General features: G+C 44.9%; 1 protein-coding gene across 2 annotated transcripts in view; it reads left to right on the forward strand.

Moving 5' to 3' along the window:
* The window catches only part of LOC134346069 (V-set and immunoglobulin domain-containing protein 1-like), an 80,956-nt gene that overhangs the window by 15,506 nt on the left and 45,683 nt on the right, over window positions 1-19,767 (forward strand). Inside the window, exon 2 of one of the 2 annotated variants that reach the window (XM_063047364.1) lies at window positions 17,209-17,550. The exons of the other annotated variant lie outside the window; for it this stretch is intronic. Coding sequence (XP_062903434.1) covers window positions 17,209-17,550 — 342 coding nt within the window. The remainder of the gene's footprint in view (window positions 1-17,208; window positions 17,551-19,767) is intronic. 2 annotated transcript variants of the gene reach the window in all.

Genomic DNA, 19,767 nt, shown 5'->3' on the forward strand with positions numbered 1-19,767 from the left:
GACCTCAGTGGTTGGAAGGATGTTAATGATGAGGTTATGGAATACTTGGTGACACAGGGTAAGATAGGAAAAAGTCAGCATGGTTTCCTAAAGGGAAAATCTTGCCTGACAACCTGTTGGAATTCTTTGAGGAGATTACAAGTAGGATAGATAAAGGGGATGCAGTGGATGTTGTATATTTGGACTTGCAGAAGGCCTTTGGCAAGGTGCCACACATGAGGCTGTTTACCAAGTTAAGAGCCCATGGTATTACAGGAGAGTTACTGCATGGTTAGAGCATTGGCTGATTGATCGGAGGCGGCAAGTGAAAGTAACACAATCCTTTACTGGTTGGCTGCCAGTGAGTAGTAGTATCCCACAGGGGTCGATGTTGGGACGGCTTCTTTTTATGCTGTTTATCAATAATTCAGATGATGAAATAGATGGCTTTGTTGCCAAGTTTGCATTTGATGCAAAGATTGGTGGAAGGCCAGGTAGTGTTGAGGAAACAGGTAGGCTGCAGAAGGACTTAGACAGATTAGGAGAATCAGCAAGAAAGTGGCAAATGAAATACAGTGTTGGAAAATAGGTGATCATGCACTTTGGTAGTAGAAATTAATGAGCAGATTATTTTCTAAACATGGAGAAATTCCAAAAATCTGGGATGCAAAGCGACTTAGGAGTCCTTGGGCAGAACACCCTAAAGGTTAACTTGCAGGTTGAGTCGGTGGTGAGGAAGGCAAATGCAAAGTTGACATTCATTTTACGAGGTCTGGAATCCAAGAGCAGGGATGTGATGCTGAGGCTTTGTGAGGCACTGATGAGGCCTCAGCTTGAATATTGTGAACGGTTTTGGGCCCCTCGTCTAAGAAAAGACGTGCTGGCCTTGGACAGTGTTCAGAGGAGGTTCACAAGGATGACTCCAGGAATAAGAGACTTATCATACGAGGAACACTTGGTGACTCTGTGTCTGTACTCACTGGAATTCAGAAGGATGGTGGGGGGGTGGGGGGGGGATCTCATTGAAGCCTTTCGAATGTTGAAAGGCCTAGACAGAGTGGATGTGGAAAGGATATTTCCCATGTTGGGGGATTCTAGGACAAGAGGGCGTCCATTTAATACAGATATTATTTAGCTAGAGGGTGGTAAGTTTGTGGTATTTGCTACCACAAGCAGCTGTGTAGGCAGGTCGTTGGGTGTAACTAAGGCAGATATTGATGGGTTCTTGATTGGTCATGGGATCAAAAGGTACAGGGAGAAGCCTGGGGAAGGGGACTGAGGAGGGACAGAGAAAGGGATTTGCCATGTTTGAATGCCAGAGCAGACTCAATGGGCCAAATGGTCTTAATCTGCCTCTGTTTTATGGTCTTATATAGACCATTGACGAAGCTGAAATTAGGAAGGACTTGGAGAAGGACCTCAGGCTGAGGGACTATTGTGAGATACTATTCAGTGCCTTTGTTGGTGTTAAACAAAAACGGAGGTTAAAGAAAATATCTTTTGCAAATAGTCTGTTAAAAGTGTCAACAGGACAAGTGATTAGTAGGAGGCTTCACTTCGTTCATTTCCTGTTTTGATATTATTTTGTTTCCCTCTGCGTTTTGGGCAGCCTGAGGTTCTGGCCCTTTGAGGTTTTCTCTGTTGTTAACTTCACACGATGTGAATATGAAACCAGATTCTATTGCACTGCGAGGTGTTAACTGTCAGGGGGGTTTTCGATGGCAGAGGTTCCACAGAGTCATGGAACAGTTGTATCAGAGGGATCAGAAGGTAGGCTGAGGGGGTGGTGTGGTTCTGCTGGTAAAGAATGGCATCAAATCAGTAGAAAGATGGTAAATCTTTGTGGGTTGAGTTAGGAAACTGCAAGGGTAAAATTACCCTGATGGTGTTTATATATAGGCCTCCCAACAGTAGCTGGGATGTGATCAATATGTTACACCAGCAAATAGATTAGATTAGATTGTGAGGACACTCAGTCCTCATTTATTGTCATTTAGAAATGCATGTATTAAAAAATGATACAAAGTTCCTCCAGTGATATCACAAAAAAAGGACAAACCAAAGACTAACACTGACAGAACCACATAATTATAACATATAGTTACAGCAGTGTTCAAACAATACCATAATTTGATGAAGAGCAGACCATGGGCATGGTAAAAAAAATCTTAAGTCCCGATCGACTCTGATAGTCCCCGATAGCAGGTGGCAAAAAGGGAGAAACTCCCCTGCCATAAACCTCCGGGCACCGACAACTGCTGATGCATTGGAAGCACCCGACAGCCGACTCTGAGTCCATCCGAAAACTTCGAGCCTCCAACCAGCCCCTCCGATACAGCCTCCGGAGCGCCATCCTCTGCCGAGCGCCTTCGACCTCGCCCCGGCTGCCGAAACAAGCAAAGCCGAGAATTCGGGGCCTTCTCCTCCGGAGATTCAGGACCACACAGTGGCAGTGGCAGCGAAGCGGGCGTTTCAGAAGTTTCTCCATTAAATCAGAATTGTGCACGGTACCTACCTAACAAATACAGATATCATTTTGGAGCGGCCGCGCGTGCTGCATCGCGCTGCCATCTTCTCCTCCCTCGGTATCAAAGCCGTATCAAAAGGGCAATGATATAATAGTCATGGGAGATTTCAACATGCAGGTCAATCGGGAAAATCAGGATGGAAATGGATCTCAAGAGAGTGAGTTTGTTGAATGCCTATGAGATAGTTTTTTAGAGCAGTTTGTCATGAAGCCTAATAGATCAGCTATACTGGATTGGGTGTTACGTAATGAACTGGAGGTGAATAGGGAGCTGACGGTAAAGGAACCTTTCGGAACAGTGATCACAATATGATTGAGTTCAACTTGCAATTTGACAGGTAGAACATAAAGTCTGACGTGGCAGTATTTCAGTGGAGTAAAGGAAATTACAGGGGCATGAGAGATGACTGCACAAGCACGTGGATGCCAGTGAGTTAGAGAAGGACAAGAGTTTAAAAGGAGACAGGTTTATAGAAGAGGTGTCAGAGCAGCAGGTGACGGAGTCAGAGGGTTTTGGCTCAATGGGGCTTCAGTGATAATGGGTCAAGGAGAGGCAGGTTATTTGTGAAGAATAGAAACAGGAAGTGTGCCCGTGAGGCCGGTGTTCTGCACTGGGTGTCAGATGTGGGAAGTCCGGGAGACTCTCAGCTTCCCAGGCGGACACATCTGCACCAGGTGCGTCGAGCTGCAGCTCCTTAGGGACCAGGTTAGGGATCTGGAGATGCAGCTCGATGACCTTTGTCTGGTCAGGGAGAGTGAGGAGGTGATAGAGAGGAGCTATAGGCAGGTAGTCACTCTGGGGCCTCAGGAGACAGATAAGTGGGTAACAGTCAGAAGAAGGGAGGGCAAGGGTCAGATACTAGAGAGTACCCCAGTGGCTGTTCTCCTTAACAATAAGTACTCCTGTTTGAGTACTGTTGGGGGGAGCTACCTACCTGGGGGAAGCAACAGTGGCCGTGCCTCTGGCACAGAGTCCGGCCCTGTGGCTCAGAAGGGTAGGGAAAGGAAGAAGGCAGCAGTGATGGGGGACTCTATCATTAGGGGGTCAGACAGGTGATTCTGTGGATGCAGGAAAGAAACTTGGATGTCCACGATATCCTGAAGTGGGAAGGTGAACAGCCAGAGGTCGTGGTGCGTATTGGTACCAATGACAAAGGTAGGAAAAGGGAGGAGATCCTGAAAATAGACTACAGGGGGTTAGGAAGGAAGTTGAGAAGCAGGACCTCAAAGATAGTAATCTTGGGATTACTGCCTGTGCCACACAACAGTGAGTATAGGAATGGAGTGAGGTGGAGGATAAATGTGTGGCTGGGGGAGTGGATCAGGGGGCAGGGATTCAGATTTCTGGATCATTGGGACCTCTTTTGGGGCAGGTGTGACCTCTACAAAAAGGATGGGTTGCACGTGAATCCAAGGGGGACCAATATTCTGGCGGGGAGGTTTGCTAAGACTATTGGGGAGAGTTTAAACTAGAATTGCTGGGGGTGGGAACTGAACTGAAGAGACGGAGGAAGGAGCGGTTGGCTCACAAACAGAGAAAGCTTGGAGATGGTGCAAGAGGGAGAATAGGCAGGTGATAGACAAGGGACGTGCTCAGAGCGATGGTTTAAGATGTGTCTATTTTAATGCAAGAAGCATAATGAACAAAGTGGATGAGCTTAGAGCGTGGATCAGTACTTGGAGCTATGATGTTGTGGCCATTACAGAGACTTGGATGGCTCAGGGGCAGGAATGGTTACTTTGAGTGCCAGGCTTTAGATGTTTCAGAAAGGACAGGGAGGGAGGCAAAAGAGGTGGGGGGCATGGCACTGTTGATCAGAGATAGTGTCACGGCTGCAGAAAAGGAGGAAGTCATGGAGGGATTGTCTACGGAGTGCCTGTGGGTGGAGGTTAGGAACAGGAAGGGTCAATAACTCTACTGGGTGTTTTGTATAGCCCACCCAATAGTAACAGGGACATCGAGGAGCAGATAGGGAAACAGATTCTGGAAAGGTGCAATAATAACAGGGTTGTGGTGGTGGGAGATTTTAATCTCCCAAATATCGATTGGCATCTCCCTAGAGCAAGGGGTTTAGATGGGGTGGAGTTTGTTAAGTGTGTTCAGGTAGGTTTCCTGACACAGATGGACCTACAAGGGGAGAGGCTGTAGTTGATCTGGTATTGGGAAATGAACCTGGTCAGGTGTCAGGTCTGTTAGTGACAGAGCATTCTGGAGATAGTGATCACAATTCTATCTCCCTTACCATAGCATTGGAGAGGTATAGTAACAGACAAGTTAGGAAAGTGTTTAATTGGAGTAAGGGGAAATATGAAGCTATCAGGCAGGAACTTGGAAGCATAAATTGGGAACAGATGTTCTCAGAGAAATGTACAGCAGAAATATGGCAAATGGTCAGGGGATATTTGCTTGGCGTCTGCACAGGTACATTCCAATGAGACATGGAAAGGATGGTAAGGTACAGGAACCATGGTGTATAAAAGTTGTTGAAAATCTGGTTCAAATAGAATTTGGATTAGTTGACAGTTTTCCTCTTCAGGCCTCAATAGCTGACAAAAGATTGATGGCCCAGTTGGAAAAATTTAATAATGCTTGGATAAATCTTACATTAAAAGTATGGCAGAAGGTGGTTAATTCATGTGGAATTAATAACATGTTAAAACTCTTTTGATGGTGTGCATATGATACCGAATTCCTTCCCAACAGAGGAGATAAAAGATTTGAGCTATGGATAAAGAAAGGTCTTACAACCTACCTCTCATTTATAGATAAAAGAGTATTACAAAGTTTCCAAATCCTGCAGGACAAACATGGCCTAGAACATAATGACTTTTTTAGGTACCTTCAAATACGAAACTATGTTAACCAGAGTTGTAGATATACAGACCTATCAACAGTAGAATTAGAATTTTTCAAGATTCTGAATTCGGCTTGCAGTTCAATACCTAGTAAATCAGTTTCTCGCCTATATAATGCACTCTCCCATGCTAAAAATGTAAATACACTGTATATTAAAGAGAAGTGGGAGAAAGAAGCGGGGTTGGTACTTTCAGAGGAGGCTTGGGGGAAAATCTGCAGCTTTCAATGGTCCTCGACTAATTCTTTGACTTGGAGAGAACATTGTTGGAAAAACATTATAAGATACTTCAAGACCCCATATCAGGAAAAATATAAAGATACAAATGTGATGTGTTGGAGAAGGTGCAGCTCCAAGGAGGCAAATCATTTTCATATTTTCTGGGATTGCCCTAAATTAAGTCTATTTTGGGAAGGTATTCATAGAACATTAGTTAAGGTACTTAGGTCCCAGATACCTCTGAACTTTGAGACGCTCTATTTGGGGCATGTATTGTTCCTTGAACAGAAGGAAGATATAAAGTTGCTGCAGGCCCTCTTAGCGGCAAGTAAGAAATCAATCACTAGAAAATGGCTAAATCCAATACCACCTACATTAGAAGATTGGTACGAAATTATCTTGGAAATATTTAAAATGGAAAAGTTGACTTACTCCCTGAGAACTCAAAAAGAAACATTTTATCAAATCTGGAATAAATGGATTCAATATATAACCCCAATGCGAGCAGACTTTAGATGACTCTCCTAATAATTTATATTGCTCTTCTCATCAACACAGTAATATTGCTAACGTAAGCACCCCTAGTCTAAATGTTTGTTGTTTTTTTTTGGAAAATAGAGAATTAACACAAGTAAAGGGAAAGATTTGGGAAAGGGATAAAAAAATGAAAAAATTAAGTAAATAAGTACATAGGGATTGGATAATTATGTCTGCGGGCAGGAACACGCACGAACAAATTGGGATATAAACACCTACAATGGTTGGTATATAGGCTTGTATGCAACATTTTGGACCAGTGGAAATGGTCCAGAAGGGTTGTATGGAAACTATTATTACCATTTTTCTTAACAACTAATTTCATTACTTAGCCTAATAGGTTAGATTTACCACAGTACATAATTATCTATTTAAATGTTTATTTTCCTTTTATATCATCTCAATGTGTACTTAAGAATGTATAAATAATTGTAGTTTTATACATATAAAAAAATGGAAAAGGTTATATGTGTGAAAAAAGTACATGATAATTGTGAATTCCTTATCCAAATAAAAATAAAATTAAAAAAAAAAGAAAATCTGGTTCAGCAGAAAAGAAGGCATTTGATAAGGTACCCCTTGCAAGGCTTATTGAGAAAGTAAGGAGACATGGGGTCCAAGGGGACATTGCTTTGTGGATCCAGAACTGGCTTGCCCACACAAGGCAAAGAGTGGTTGTAGACGGGTCATATTCTGCATGGAGGACGGTGACCAGTGGTGTGCCTCAGGGATCTGTTCTGGGACCCGCACCAGCAGGCACAGAAAGAGCTTCTTCCCTGAGGCTGTGACACTGCTGAACCTCTCATCACAGCGCTAAGCAGTATTGCATCCGTATTGTACTGTCTCGGTACTTTTATATCTGTGTGCTGTAGCACTTTTTTTATTCACAGTTATTTTGTAAATAACACTATTCTTTGCATTTCTGGTCAGATGCTAAATGCATTTCATTGGCTTTGTATCTGTACTCGGCACAATGACAACAAAGTTGAATCTAATCTAATCTTACTATTCGCGATTTTTATAAATGACCTGGATGAGGAAGTGGAGGGATGGGTTAGTAAGTTTGCTGATAACACAAAGGTTGGAGGTGTTGTGGATAGTGTGGAGAGCTGTCAGAGGTTACAGTGGGACATTGATAGGATGCAAAACTGGGCTGAGAAGTGGCAGATGGAGTTCAACCCAGATAAGTGTGAGGTGGTTCATTTTGGTAGGTCAAATATGATGGCAGAATATAGTATTAATGGTAAGACTCTTGGCAGTGTGGAGGATCAGAGGGATCTTGGGGGCCGAGTCCATAGGACACTCAAAGCAGCTGTGCAGGTTGACTCTCTGGTTAAGAAGGCATATGGTGCATTGGCCTTCATCAATCGTGGAACTGAGTTTAGGAGCTGAGAGGTAATGTTGCAGCTCTATAGGACACAGACTCCAGTTGGAGTACTGTGCTCAGTTCTGGTCACCTCACTACAGGAAGGATGTGGAAACCATAGAAAGGGTGCAGAGGAGATCTACAAGGATGTTGCCTGGATTGGGGAGCATGCCTTATGAGAATAGGTTGAGTGAACTTGGCTTTTTCTCTTTGGAGCGACGGAGGATGAGAGGTGACCTGTTAGAGGTGTATAAGATGATGAGAGGCATTGATCATGTGGATAGTCAGAGGCTTTTTCCCAGGGCTGAAATGGTTGCCACAAGAGGACACAGGTTTAAGGTGCTGGGGAGTAGGTACAGAGGAAATGTCAGGGTAAGTTTTTTACTCAGAGAGTCTTGAGTGTGTGGAATGGGCTGCCGGCAATGGTGGTGGAGGCGGATATGATAGGGTCTTTTGAGAGATTTTCGGATAGGTACATGAAGCTTAGAAAAATAAGTGGCTATAGGTAACCCTAGTAATTTCTAAGGTCGGGACATGTTCGGCACAACTTGTGGGCTGAAGGGCCTGTATTGCGCTGTAAGTTTTCTATGTTTCTATGCTTCTAAAAGCTTACGAAAGGTTCAAAAAACTAGGTAATGATAGAGATCTAGAAGATTATAAGGCTAACAGGAAGGAGCTTGAGAATGAAATTAGGAGAGCCAGAAGGGGCCATGAGAAGGCCTTGGGGAGCAGGATTTAGGAAAACCCCAAGACATTCTACAAGTATGTGAAGAGCAAGAGGATAAGACGTGAGAGAATTGGAGCAAACAAGTGTGACAGTGGGAAAAGTGTGTATGGAACTGACGGAGATAGCTGAAGTACATAATGAATAGCAACACACATCAAAGTTGCTGGTGAACGCAGCAGGCCAAGCAGCATCTATAGGAAGAGGCGCAGTCGACGTTTCAGGCCGAGACCCTTCGTCAGGACTAACTGAAGGAAGAGTGAGTAAGGGATTTGAAAGCTGGAGGGGGAGGGGGAGATGCAAAATGATAGGAGAAGACAGGAGGGGGAGGGATAGAGCCGAGAGCTGGACAGGTGATAGGCAAAAGGGGATACGAGAGGATCATGGGACAGGAGGCCTAGGGAGAAAGACGGGGGGGGGTGACCCAGAGGATGGGCAAGAGGTATATTCAGAGGAACAGAGGGAGAAAAAGGAGAGTGAGAGAAAGAATGTGTGCATAAAATTGAGTAACAGATGGGGTACGAGGGGGAGGTGGGGCCTAGCGGAAGTTAGAGAAGTCAATGTTCATGCCATCAGGTTGGAGGCTACCCAGACGGAATATAAGGTGTTGTTCCTCCAACCTGAGTGTGGCTTCATCTTTACAGTAGAGGAGGCCGTGGATAGACATGTCAGAATGGGAATGGGATGTGGAATTAAAATGTGTGGCCACTGGGAGATCCTGCTTTCTCTGGCAGACAGAGCGTAGGTGTTCAGCAAAGCGGTCTCCCAGTCTGCGTCGGGTCTCACCAATATATAAAAGGCCACATCGGGAGCACCGGACGCAGTATATCACCCCAGTCGACTCACAGGTGAAGTGATGCCTCACCTGGAAGGACTGTTTGGGGCCCTGAATGGTGGTAAGGGAGGAAGTGTAAGGGCATGTGTAGCACTTGTTCCGCTTACATGGATAAGTGCCAGGAGGGAGATCAGTGGGGAGGGATGGGGGAGACGAATGGACAAGGGAGTTGTGTAGGGAGCGATCCCTGCGGAATGCAGAGGGGGGGGAGGGAAAGATGTGCTTAGTGGTGGGATCCCGTTGGAGGTGGCGGAAGTTACGGAGAATAATATGTTGGACCCGGAGGCTGGTGGGGTGGTAGGTGAGGACCAGGGGAACCCTATTCCTAGTGGGGTGGTGGGAGGATGGAGTGAGAGCAGATGTACGTGAAATGGGGGAGATGCGTTTAAGAGCAGAGTTGATAGTGGAGGAAGGGAAGCCCCTTTCTTTAAAAAATGAAGACATCTCCCTCGTCCTAGAATGAAAAGCCTCATCCTGAGAGCAGATGCGGCGGAGACGTAGGAATTGCGAGAAGGGGATGGCGTTTTTGCAAGAGACAGGGTGAGAAGAGGAATAGTCCAGATAGCTGTGAGAGTCAGTAGGCTTATAGTAGACATCAGTGGATAAGCTGTCTCCAGAGACAGAGACAGAAAGATCTAGAAAGGGGAGGGAGGTGTCGGAAATGGACCAGGTAAACTTGAGGGCAGGGTGAAAGTTCGCTCCCTACACAACTCCCTTGTCCATTCGTCCCCCCCATCCCTCCCCACTGATCTCCCTCCTGGCACTTATCCATGTAAGCGGAACAAGTGCTACACATGCCCTTACACTTCCTCCCTTACCACCATTCAGGGCCCCAAACAGTCTTTCCAGGTGAGGCATCACTTCACCTGTGAGTCGACTGGGGTGATATACTGCGTCCGGTGCTCCCGATGTGGCCTTTTATATATTGGTGAGACCCGACGCAGACTGGGAGACCGCTTTGCTGAACATCTACGCTCTGTCCGCCAGAGAAAGCAGGATCTCCCAGTGGCCACACATTTTAATTCCACATCCCATTCCCATTCTGACCTGTCTATCCACGGCCTCCTCTACTGTAAAGATGAAGCCACACTCAGGTTGGAGGAACAACACCTTATATTCCGTCTGGGTAGCCTCCAACCTGATGGCATGAACATTGACTTCTCTAACTTCCGCTAGGCCCCACCTCCCCCTCGTACCCCATCTGTTACTCAATTTTATGCACACATTCTTTCTCTCACTCTCCTTTTTCTCCCTCTGTCCCTCTGAATATACCTCTTGCCCATCCTCTGGGTCACCGCCCCCCCCGTCTTTCTTCCCGGACCTCCTGTCCCATGATCCTCTCGTATCCCCTTTTGCCTATCACCTGTCCAGCTCTCGGCTCTATCCCTCCCCCTCCTGTCTTCTCCTATCATTTTGCATCTCCCCCTCCCCCTCCAGCTTTCAAATCCCTTACTCACTCTTCGCTAGTCCTGACGAAGGGTCTCGGCCTGAAACGTCGACTGCGCCTCTTCCTATAGATGCTGCTTGGCCTGCTGCGTTCACCAGCAACTTTGATGTGTGTTGCTTGAATTTCCAGCATCTGCAGAATTCCTGTTGTGTACATAATGAATACTTTGCTTCAGTATTCACTACGGAAAAGGATGTTGGTGATTGAAGGGATGACTTACAGCAGACTGAAAAGCCTGAGCATGTAGATATTACGAAAGAGGATGTGCTGGAGCTTTTGGAAAGCATCAAGTTGGATAAGTCACCAGCACCGGAAGAGATGTACCACAGGCTACTGTGGGAGAGGAGGGAGGAGATTGCTGAGCCTCTGGTGATGATCTTTGCATCATCAATGGGGACAGGAGAGGTTCTGGAGGATTGGAGGGTTGCAGATGTTGTTCCCTTATTCAAGAAAGCGAGTAGAGATAGCCCAGGAAATTATAGACCAGTGAGTCTTACTTCAGTGGTTGGTAAGTTGATGGAAAAGATCCTGAGAGGCAGGATTTATGAACATTTGGAGAGGTATAATATGATTAGGAATAGTCAGCATGGCTTTGTCAAAGGCACGTCGTGCCTTACGAGCCTAATCGAATTTTTTGAGGATATGACTGAACTCATTGATGAAGGTAGAGCAGTAGATGTAGTGTATATGGATTTCAGCAAGGTGCGAGCAAGGAGGCCTACAAACCTGTCTCAGTTACACCAGTTCTGTCTGGAGGAATGGAACATAATTCCAGCAACTTACTGTGAGAAGCTTGTGGAAGGCTACCCAAAATGTTTGACCCAAGTTAAACAATTTAAAGGCAATGCCACCAAATACTAACAAAGTGTATGTAAACTTCTGACCCACTGGGAAAGTGATGAAAGAAATAAAAGCTGAAATAAATCATTCTCTCTACTATTATTCTGACGTTTCACATTCTTAAAATGAAGTAGTGATTCTAACTGACCTAAGACAGGGAATGTTTTCTAGGATTAAATGTCAGGAATTGTGAAAACCTGAGTTTAAATGTATTTGGCTAAGGTGTATGTAAACTTCTGACTTCAGCAAGGCATTTGACAAGGTACCCCATGGAAGGCTGATTGAGAAAGTAAGGAGGCGTGGGATCCAAGGAGATCTTGCTTTGTGGATCCAGAATTGGCTTGCTCATAGAAGGCAAAGAGTAGTTGTAGATGGGTTATATTCTGCATGGAGGTCGATGACCAGTGGTGTGCCTCGGATATCTGTTCTGGGACCCCTACTCTTCTTGTGATTTTTATAAATGAGGAAGTGGAGGAATGGGTTAGTAAGTTTGCTGATGACACAAAGGTTGGAGGTGTTGTGGATAGTGTGGAGGGCTGTCAGAGGTTACAACAGGACATTGATAGGATGCAAAACTGGGCTGAGAAGTAGCAGATGGAGTTCAACCCAGATAAGTGTGAAGTGGTTCATTCTGGTAGGTCAAATATGATGGCAGAATATAGTATTAATGGTAAGACTCTTGGCAGTGTGGAGGATCAGAGGGATCTTGGGGTCCGTGTCCATAGGACACTCAAAGCTGCTGCACAGGTTAACTCTGTGGTTAAGAAGGCATATGGTGCATTGGCCTTCATCAACCGTGGGATTGAGTTCAAAAGCCGAGAGGTAATGTTGCAGCTATATTTGACTGTGGAGTGCTGTGTTCAATTCTGGTCACCTCACTACATGAAGGATGTGGAAACCATAGAAAGGGTGCAGAGAAGATTTACAAGGATGTTGCCTGGATTGGGGAGCATGCCTTATGAGAATAGGTTGGGTGAACTCGGCCTTTTCTCCTTGGAGCGACGGAGGATGAGAGGTGGCCTGATAGAGGTGTGTAAGATGATGAGAGGCATTGATCGTGTGGATAGTCAGAAGCTTTTTTTCCCAGGGTTGCAATGGCTGGCACGAGAGGGCACAGTTTTAAAGTGCTTGAAGTAGGTACAGAGGAGATGTCAGGGGTAAGTTTTTTACGCAGAGAGTGGTGAGTGTGTGGAATGGGCTGCCGGCAGCGATGGTGGAGGTGGATACGATAGGGTCTTTTAAGAGAGTGCTGGATAGGTACATGGAGCTTAGAAAAATAGAGGGTTATAGGTAATGCTAGGTAATTTCTAAGGTAGGGACATGTTCAGCAGAGCTTTGTGGGCTGAAGGGCCTGTATTGTGCTGTAGGTTTTTCTATGTTTCTAAGAGAGAGGAGTTGGGCCAAAGTAAACTGGCAGGGATGACAACAGGTGGCAATAGCATGAGTTTCTGGGAAAAATGAGGAAGTTGCAGGATAGATGTATTCCAAAAACAAAGAAATACTCAAAGGACAATTTGTTGGTGATGAGAGTAAAATAAATGTAAGGAAGGAGAAGCCAATGATTGGGTACAAATGGAGACAGAGCAAAGAGTTAAATTGCACCACAGAGGCTAAATTCAAAAATGAAGTATGCTGGACTGAAGGTGTTGTATTTAAATGCACATCGCATTCAGAATAAAGTTATCAAAGTCATGGTGCAATTAGAGTTCGGTCAGTATGACGTTGTGGGCATCACTGAGTCGTGGCTGAAAGAGGCCATAGTTGGGAGTTTAATATCAAAGGATATACTTGGTATCAAAAGGACAGGCAGGAAGGCATAGGCAGTGGTGTGGCTCTGATGGTTGAGATGGAATTACATCTTTAGAAAGAAGTGACATGAAGTCAGACAATGAATCAATGAATGGTGTCGGATTGCAAAAGAGGCAATTTGTTGAATGCCTATGAGATGGCATTTTAAAGCAGCTTGTGTTTGAGCCTACTCAAGGAAAATTTATCTTAGATTGGGTGTTGAGCAATAACCCAGATCTTATTCAGGAGCATAATGTAAAAGAACCTTTCAGAGGTGTGATCATAATATGATTGAATTCATACAGCAGTTTGAGAGGGAGAAGCATAACTCACCAGTATCTGTACTACAGTGGAATAAAGGGAATTACAGAGACATGTGAGGAGCTTGCCCAGGTAGATTGACGGAGGATACTGGTGGGGATGATGGCAGAACAGGGATGGTTGAAGTTTCTGGGAGTAGTTCACAAGGCGAAGGATAGATATGTCCCACAGAGGAAGATGTTCACAAATGGCAGTGGTAGGCAACCGTGGCTGAATAAGCAAGTTAAGGACTGTATAAAAGCCAAGAAAAAGGCATATAAGGTAGCAAAAGAGGGTGGGAAATTGGATGATTGGGAAGCTTTTAAAATCCAACAAAAGGCAACTAAATAAGCTATAAGAGGGGAAAAGATGAGAGCAGACTAGCCAATAATATAAAATAGGATACCAAAAGTTTTTTCAGTAATGCAAAGAGTAGAAACATAGAAACATAGAAAACCTACAGCACAATACAGGCCCTTCCTCGGGGGCAGCAATGGCTACTTCAAGTCCCAGGCTTTAGATGTTTCAGAAAGGACAGGGAGGGAGGCAAAAGAGGTGGGGGCATGGCACTGTTGATCAGAGAGAGTGTCACGGCTGCAGAAAAGGAGGAAGTCATAGAGCGATTGTCTACGGAGTCTCTGTGGGTGGGAGTTAGGAATAGGAAGGAGTCAATAAGTCTACTGGGTGTTTTTTATAGACCACCAAATAGTAACAGGGACATCCAGGAGCAGATAGGGAGACAGATTCTGGAAAGGAGTAATAATAACAGGGTTGTTGTGGTGGGAGATCTTAATTTCAAATATTGATTGGCATCTCCCTAGAGTGAGGGGTTTAGATGAGTGTTGTTTGTTAGGTGTATTCCGGAAGGTTTTTTTGACACAATGTGTAGGTAAGCCTACAAGAGGAGAGGCTGTACTTGATCTGGTATTAGGAAATGAACCTGGTCAGGTGTCAGGTCTCTCAGTGGGAGAGCATTTTTGAGATTCTTCATTACGATAGCACTGGAGAGGGATAGGAACAGACAAGTTAGGGAAATGTTTAATTGGAGTAAGGGGAAATATGAGGCTATCAGGCAGGAACTTGGAAGCATAAATTGGAAACAGATGTTCTCAGGGAAACGTGCGGAAGAAATATGGCAAATGTTCAGGGGATATTGTGTGGGGTTCTGTGTAGATATGTTCCAATGAGACAGGGAAAGGATGGCAGGGTACAGGAACTGTGGTGTACAAAGGCTGTTGTAATTCTATTCAAGAAGAAAAGAAGAGCTTATGAAAGGTTCAAAAAACTAGGTAATGATAGAGATCTAGAAGATTATAAGGCTAGCAGGAAGGAGCTTAAGAATGAAATTAGGAGAGCCAGAAGGGGCCGTGAGAAGGCCTTGGCAGACAGGAAAGGGTGTAGAGGAGATTTACAAGGATGTTGCCTGGATTGGGGAGCATGCCTTATGAGAATAGGTTGAGTGAACTCGGCTTTTTCTCTTTGGAGCGACGGAGGACGGAGGATGAGATGAGAGGATTGACTCGATGGGCTGAATGGCCTACTTCTGCTCCTATAGCTTATGATCTTAATAATGGACACTGCCCTTAGGAGTCACCATTCCTTGAAGATGACCTGGGTACTTTGTAGGCTAGAACCCAAGATGGAGCCAACTAAATTTATAACCCTCTGCAGCTTCTTTCAGTCCTATGCAGTAGCTCCCCACACCAGACAGTGACGCAGCCTATCGGAATGCTCTCTACGGTATAACTGTAGAAGTTTACCCAGTAATTCGACATACCACAGGCTCTCCCTCTCTCTCTAACAAGGGAAAAAGAAGTGTCCCCATTTCACAGCAAGACGGGAGACATAACAAACAATGCGCTGATCTATGATGTTAAAAATCCAACAAATAAAAGTGATATTCAAATATCCTTTTGACATGGGAGGTAAATAAGAGGAAAGTGTACAGTCCTCGGCAGGACCCACAAGAGAATCCTCTTGGGGCACACAAGATGGCAGGACCATTGGTGTACAGTAGATGGCAGGAGTCACAGGACCATTGGTGTACAGTAGATGGCAGGACCCACAGGACCATTGGTGTACAGTAGATGGCTGGATCCATGGGACCATCGGTGTACAGTAGATGCAGGACCTCACTGAAGCATCAGTGTACCATCGGAGGGACCCACAGGACCATTGGTGTACAGTAGACGGCAGGACCCATGGGACCATTGGTGTACAGTAGATAGCAGGAGTCACTGGAGCATTGGTGTACAGTAGATGGCAGGACCCACAGAACTGAGAGGTAATGTTGCAGCTGTATAGGAACCTAGTCAGACCTCACTTGGAGTACTGTGCTCAGTTCTGGTCGCCTCACTACAGAAAGGACGTGGAAACTATAGAAAGGGTGCAGAGGAGATTTACAAGGATGTTGCCTGGATTGGGGAGCATGCCTTATGAGAATAGGTTGAGTGAACTCCGCCTTTTCTCCTTGGAGGAACGGAGGATGAGAGGTGACCTGATAGAGGCTAGCATGAGAGGGCACAGTTTTAAGGTGCTTGGAAGCAGGTACAGAGGAGATGGCAGGGGTAAGTCTTTTACACAGAGAGCAGTGAGTGCGCGGAATTTGCTGCCGGCGGTGGTGGTGGAGGCGGAATTGATAGGGTCTTTTAAGAGACTCCTGGATGGATACATGGAGCTTAGAAAAATAGAGGGCTATGGGTAAGCCTGGGTAGTTCTAAGGTAGGGACATGTTCGGCACAGCTTTGTGGGCCGAAGGGCCTGTATTGTGCTGTAGGTTTTCTATGTTTCTAACCATTGGTGTACAGTAGATGGCAGCAGTCACAGGAGCATTGGTGTACACTAGATGCAGGACTTGCAGGACCATTGGTGTACAGTAGATGACAGGAGTCACAGGGCCATTGGTGTTTAGTAGATAGCAGGACTTGCAGGATCATTGGAGTACAGAGGGATCTTGGACTGCACCCATTGCATCCTGTAAGTGGAAACACAAATAGTTATTGTGCATAATAATACATAACAGCATATTTGCTTTCAATGGTTGGGGTTATGAGTATAAAAGTTAGGAAAATATAACCTTCCTTGTTTAAGAGAAGATGGCAAAAGGGATATGAGAGGTTCATGGGACAGGAGGCCCAGGGAGAAGGAAAAGGGGGAGGGGGAAAAACCCAGAGGATGGGCAAGGAGTATAGGCAGAGGGACAGAGGGAGAAAAAGGAGAGAGAGAGAAAGAATGTGTGTATATAAATAAATAAATAACAGATGGGGTACGAGGGGGAGGTGGGGCATTAGCAGAAGTTTGAGAAGTCAATGTTCATGCCATCAGGTTGGAGACTACCCAGACGGAATATAAGGTGTTGTTCCTCCAACCTGAGTGTGGCTTCAGTAAATATAGTCTGTTATTGTCTGTGTGGGTCTGCCTGTCTGTTTGTCTGTCTCCCTTGGTTTTTATCTCTGTCTGTCTGCCACTCTCTCAATCCCCTTTTACCCCCCGATTCCCCCCTCCCACCCCTCCCCTTCCCCTTCCACCCTCCCCCTTCCCTCCTTCCTTTTTTCTTTGTACCTCTCTCCCACTGTCTTATACTTTCTATCATTCCCTCCCTTCACTTCCTTTCTACCTTCTCTCCTTCACTCTATCTTCTCACCCACATCAGCATTTCTCCTTCCCCCTACTCACTTCCAAGAAAAACCATCGTCTTACAAATAGCTAGTGACAGAAAATGGGGAAAAGGGATAGAAAATGGAATTTGATGCTCTGTGGTTTGTATCATATTGTGTGAACATTTTCTCTAGGTTGGAACACAGCCTTAGCAAATCCACAGAAGTTCATGGATGGAAGAATTAATCAGACTGTGCAGTTTCCTCTGTGCCACAACATCAGTGAGCCAGAGCACCTCTTTAATTTGGAGTGGCGATTCATTCAGGAAGGGATACGAAGTTCAATCCTCACATTTTCACCCAACTTCCTACACCCATTCATCTCAGAGACTTTCAAAACCCGTGTGAATTTCAACAGGACCAATGCAGTGTTACTCCTTAAAGACATACAAACTACAGACGAAGGAACTTATGAACTGGAAGTTACAAATGCAGCCGGGAAATCGTCTAAACGCTCAGTTTTTCTAACTGTAAATGGTAAACTCATTTCACTTCTTTGAATGGTCTCGGCCTGCTACACAATATGTGGCAGATATCAGTGTAGGACCGGGTCTGTGTTGATTCCACCTTGAGTGATCATATCAATCCAGGGATCACATTGCCCTTTTTGTGGCTAATTTCACTGTTAATAAGCAAAGATGTCTGAAGTACAGATTCACGAGGTTAATTCCACCAAGATTTCCTACCATACTTCCGGGTACGGAGGAGTTGTCTTGTGGGCTAAATGCGAGGTATTGCATTTTGGGAGATCAAGCTAGGGACGGACAGACAGTGAATAATAGGGTCTGGTGAGTGTTATAGTTTAAAGAAGCAGGTGATAGTTTGCTGAAAGTGGCAGCACTAGTAAATAGGGTTGTGAAGTGGGCATATGGCACACAAGCTACATAAGACTGCAGGAGATAGGAGCCGAATAAGGCCATTCAGCCCTGCGAGCCTGCTCCCCCATTCCATCATGTCTGATCCTGGATCCCACTCAACCCCATTCACATGCCTCCTCCTCAGCCCATCCAGTCTGCTCCACCATTTCTTCATGGTTCATCCATTTTCCTCTCAAACCCAGTCTCCTGTCCTCTCCCTGAATCCCTTCATGCCTTGACCAATCAAGAATCTATCAATACCTGCTTTAAATATACGTAAAGACTTGGCCTCCACAGCCATCTGTGGCAAGAAAATTCCACAGATTTACCACTCTCTGGCTAAAGAAGATGATCTTCATCTCCATTCTAAAAGGACGTCCGTCTATTCTAAGGTTGTGTCCTCTGGTCTTAGACTCCACCACCATTGGAAACATCCTCTCCACCCCCACTCAATCAACACCTTTCATGATTTGATAGGTTTCAATTAGGTTCCAGTGAATACAGGCCCAGAGCCATCAAGCATTTTTCATCTGACAAGCCGTTCAAAGCTGGAATCATTTTTGCGAACATCCTTTCAAGCCTCTCCAGTGTCTACATATCCTTTCCCAGATAAGGAGAAAAGATAAAAAAAGCAAAAGACAGGGCATACAAGGAAGCCAAAGTTAGTGGGAAGATAGAGGATCGGGAAGCTTTTAAAAACTTGCAGAAGGAAACTAAGAAGGTCATTGGGAAGGAAAAGATGAATTATGAGAGGAAGCTGGCGACTAATATCAAGGAAGATACTAAAAGCTTTTTTAAGTATATAAAGGGTAAAAGAGAGTCAAGGGTAGATATAGGACCAATAGAAAATGGTTCTGGAGATATTATAACGAGAAACGCAGAGATGGCAGAGGAACTGAATCCGTATTTGGAAGACATCTACAGTATATCGGACATCCAAGAGTGTCAGGGAAGTGAAGTTTGTGCAGTGAAAATTACAACTGAGAAGGTGCTCAGGAAGCTTAATGTATTGATGATGGAGACATCTCCTAGACCTGATGGAATGCACCCTTGGGTTCTGAAGGAAGTAGCTGGAGAGACTGCGGAGACATTAACATTGGTCTTTCAAGAATCAATAGATTCTAGCATTGTACTGATTGTCTGGAAAATTGCAAACTTACAAATTGCAAATCAGGGGTAAGTTTTTTAGGCATAGAGTGGTGAGTATGTGGAATGGGCTGCCAATGACAGTGGTGGAGGAGGATGCAATAGGGTCTTTTAAGAGACTCGTGCTTAGGTACATGGAGCTTAGAAAAATAGAGGGCTATGGGTAGGCCTAGGTAATTTCTAAAGTAAGGACATGTTCGACACAGCATTGTGAGCTAAAGGGCCTGTATTGTGCTGTAGTTTCTATATTTCTATGTTTCTACTCATGATTTCAATGTGTAAAGTCAAGGAATTCCATATTGTTAGTGTTGCTGGCCAGTGATAGAACATAGAAATTTACAGCACATTTACAGGCCCTTCGTCCTACAATGTTCTGCCGACCATGTCAACTACTCTGGAAACTGCCTAGAGTTTACCTCGTTCATAGTTCTCTATTTTTCTAAGTTCCATGTACCTATCTAAGAGACTCTTAAAAGACCCGATTGTATCCGTTTCCACCACCACCGCCGGCCGTGCTTTTCACACACCCACCACTTTCTGTGTGAAAAATTCCCCTCGGTACCTATTTCCAAGCACCCTCGTATTAGCCATTTCAGCCCTGGGCAAAAGCCTCTGGCTCTCCACACAATCAATGCCCCTCATCATCTTATACACCTCTATCAGGTTTCAAAGTTTCAAAGTTACATTTAAA

This window comes from Mobula hypostoma, chromosome 5, assembly GCF_963921235.1.
Source record: "Mobula hypostoma chromosome 5, sMobHyp1.1, whole genome shotgun sequence".
Lineage (NCBI taxonomy): Eukaryota > Metazoa > Chordata > Chondrichthyes > Myliobatiformes > Myliobatidae > Mobula > Mobula hypostoma.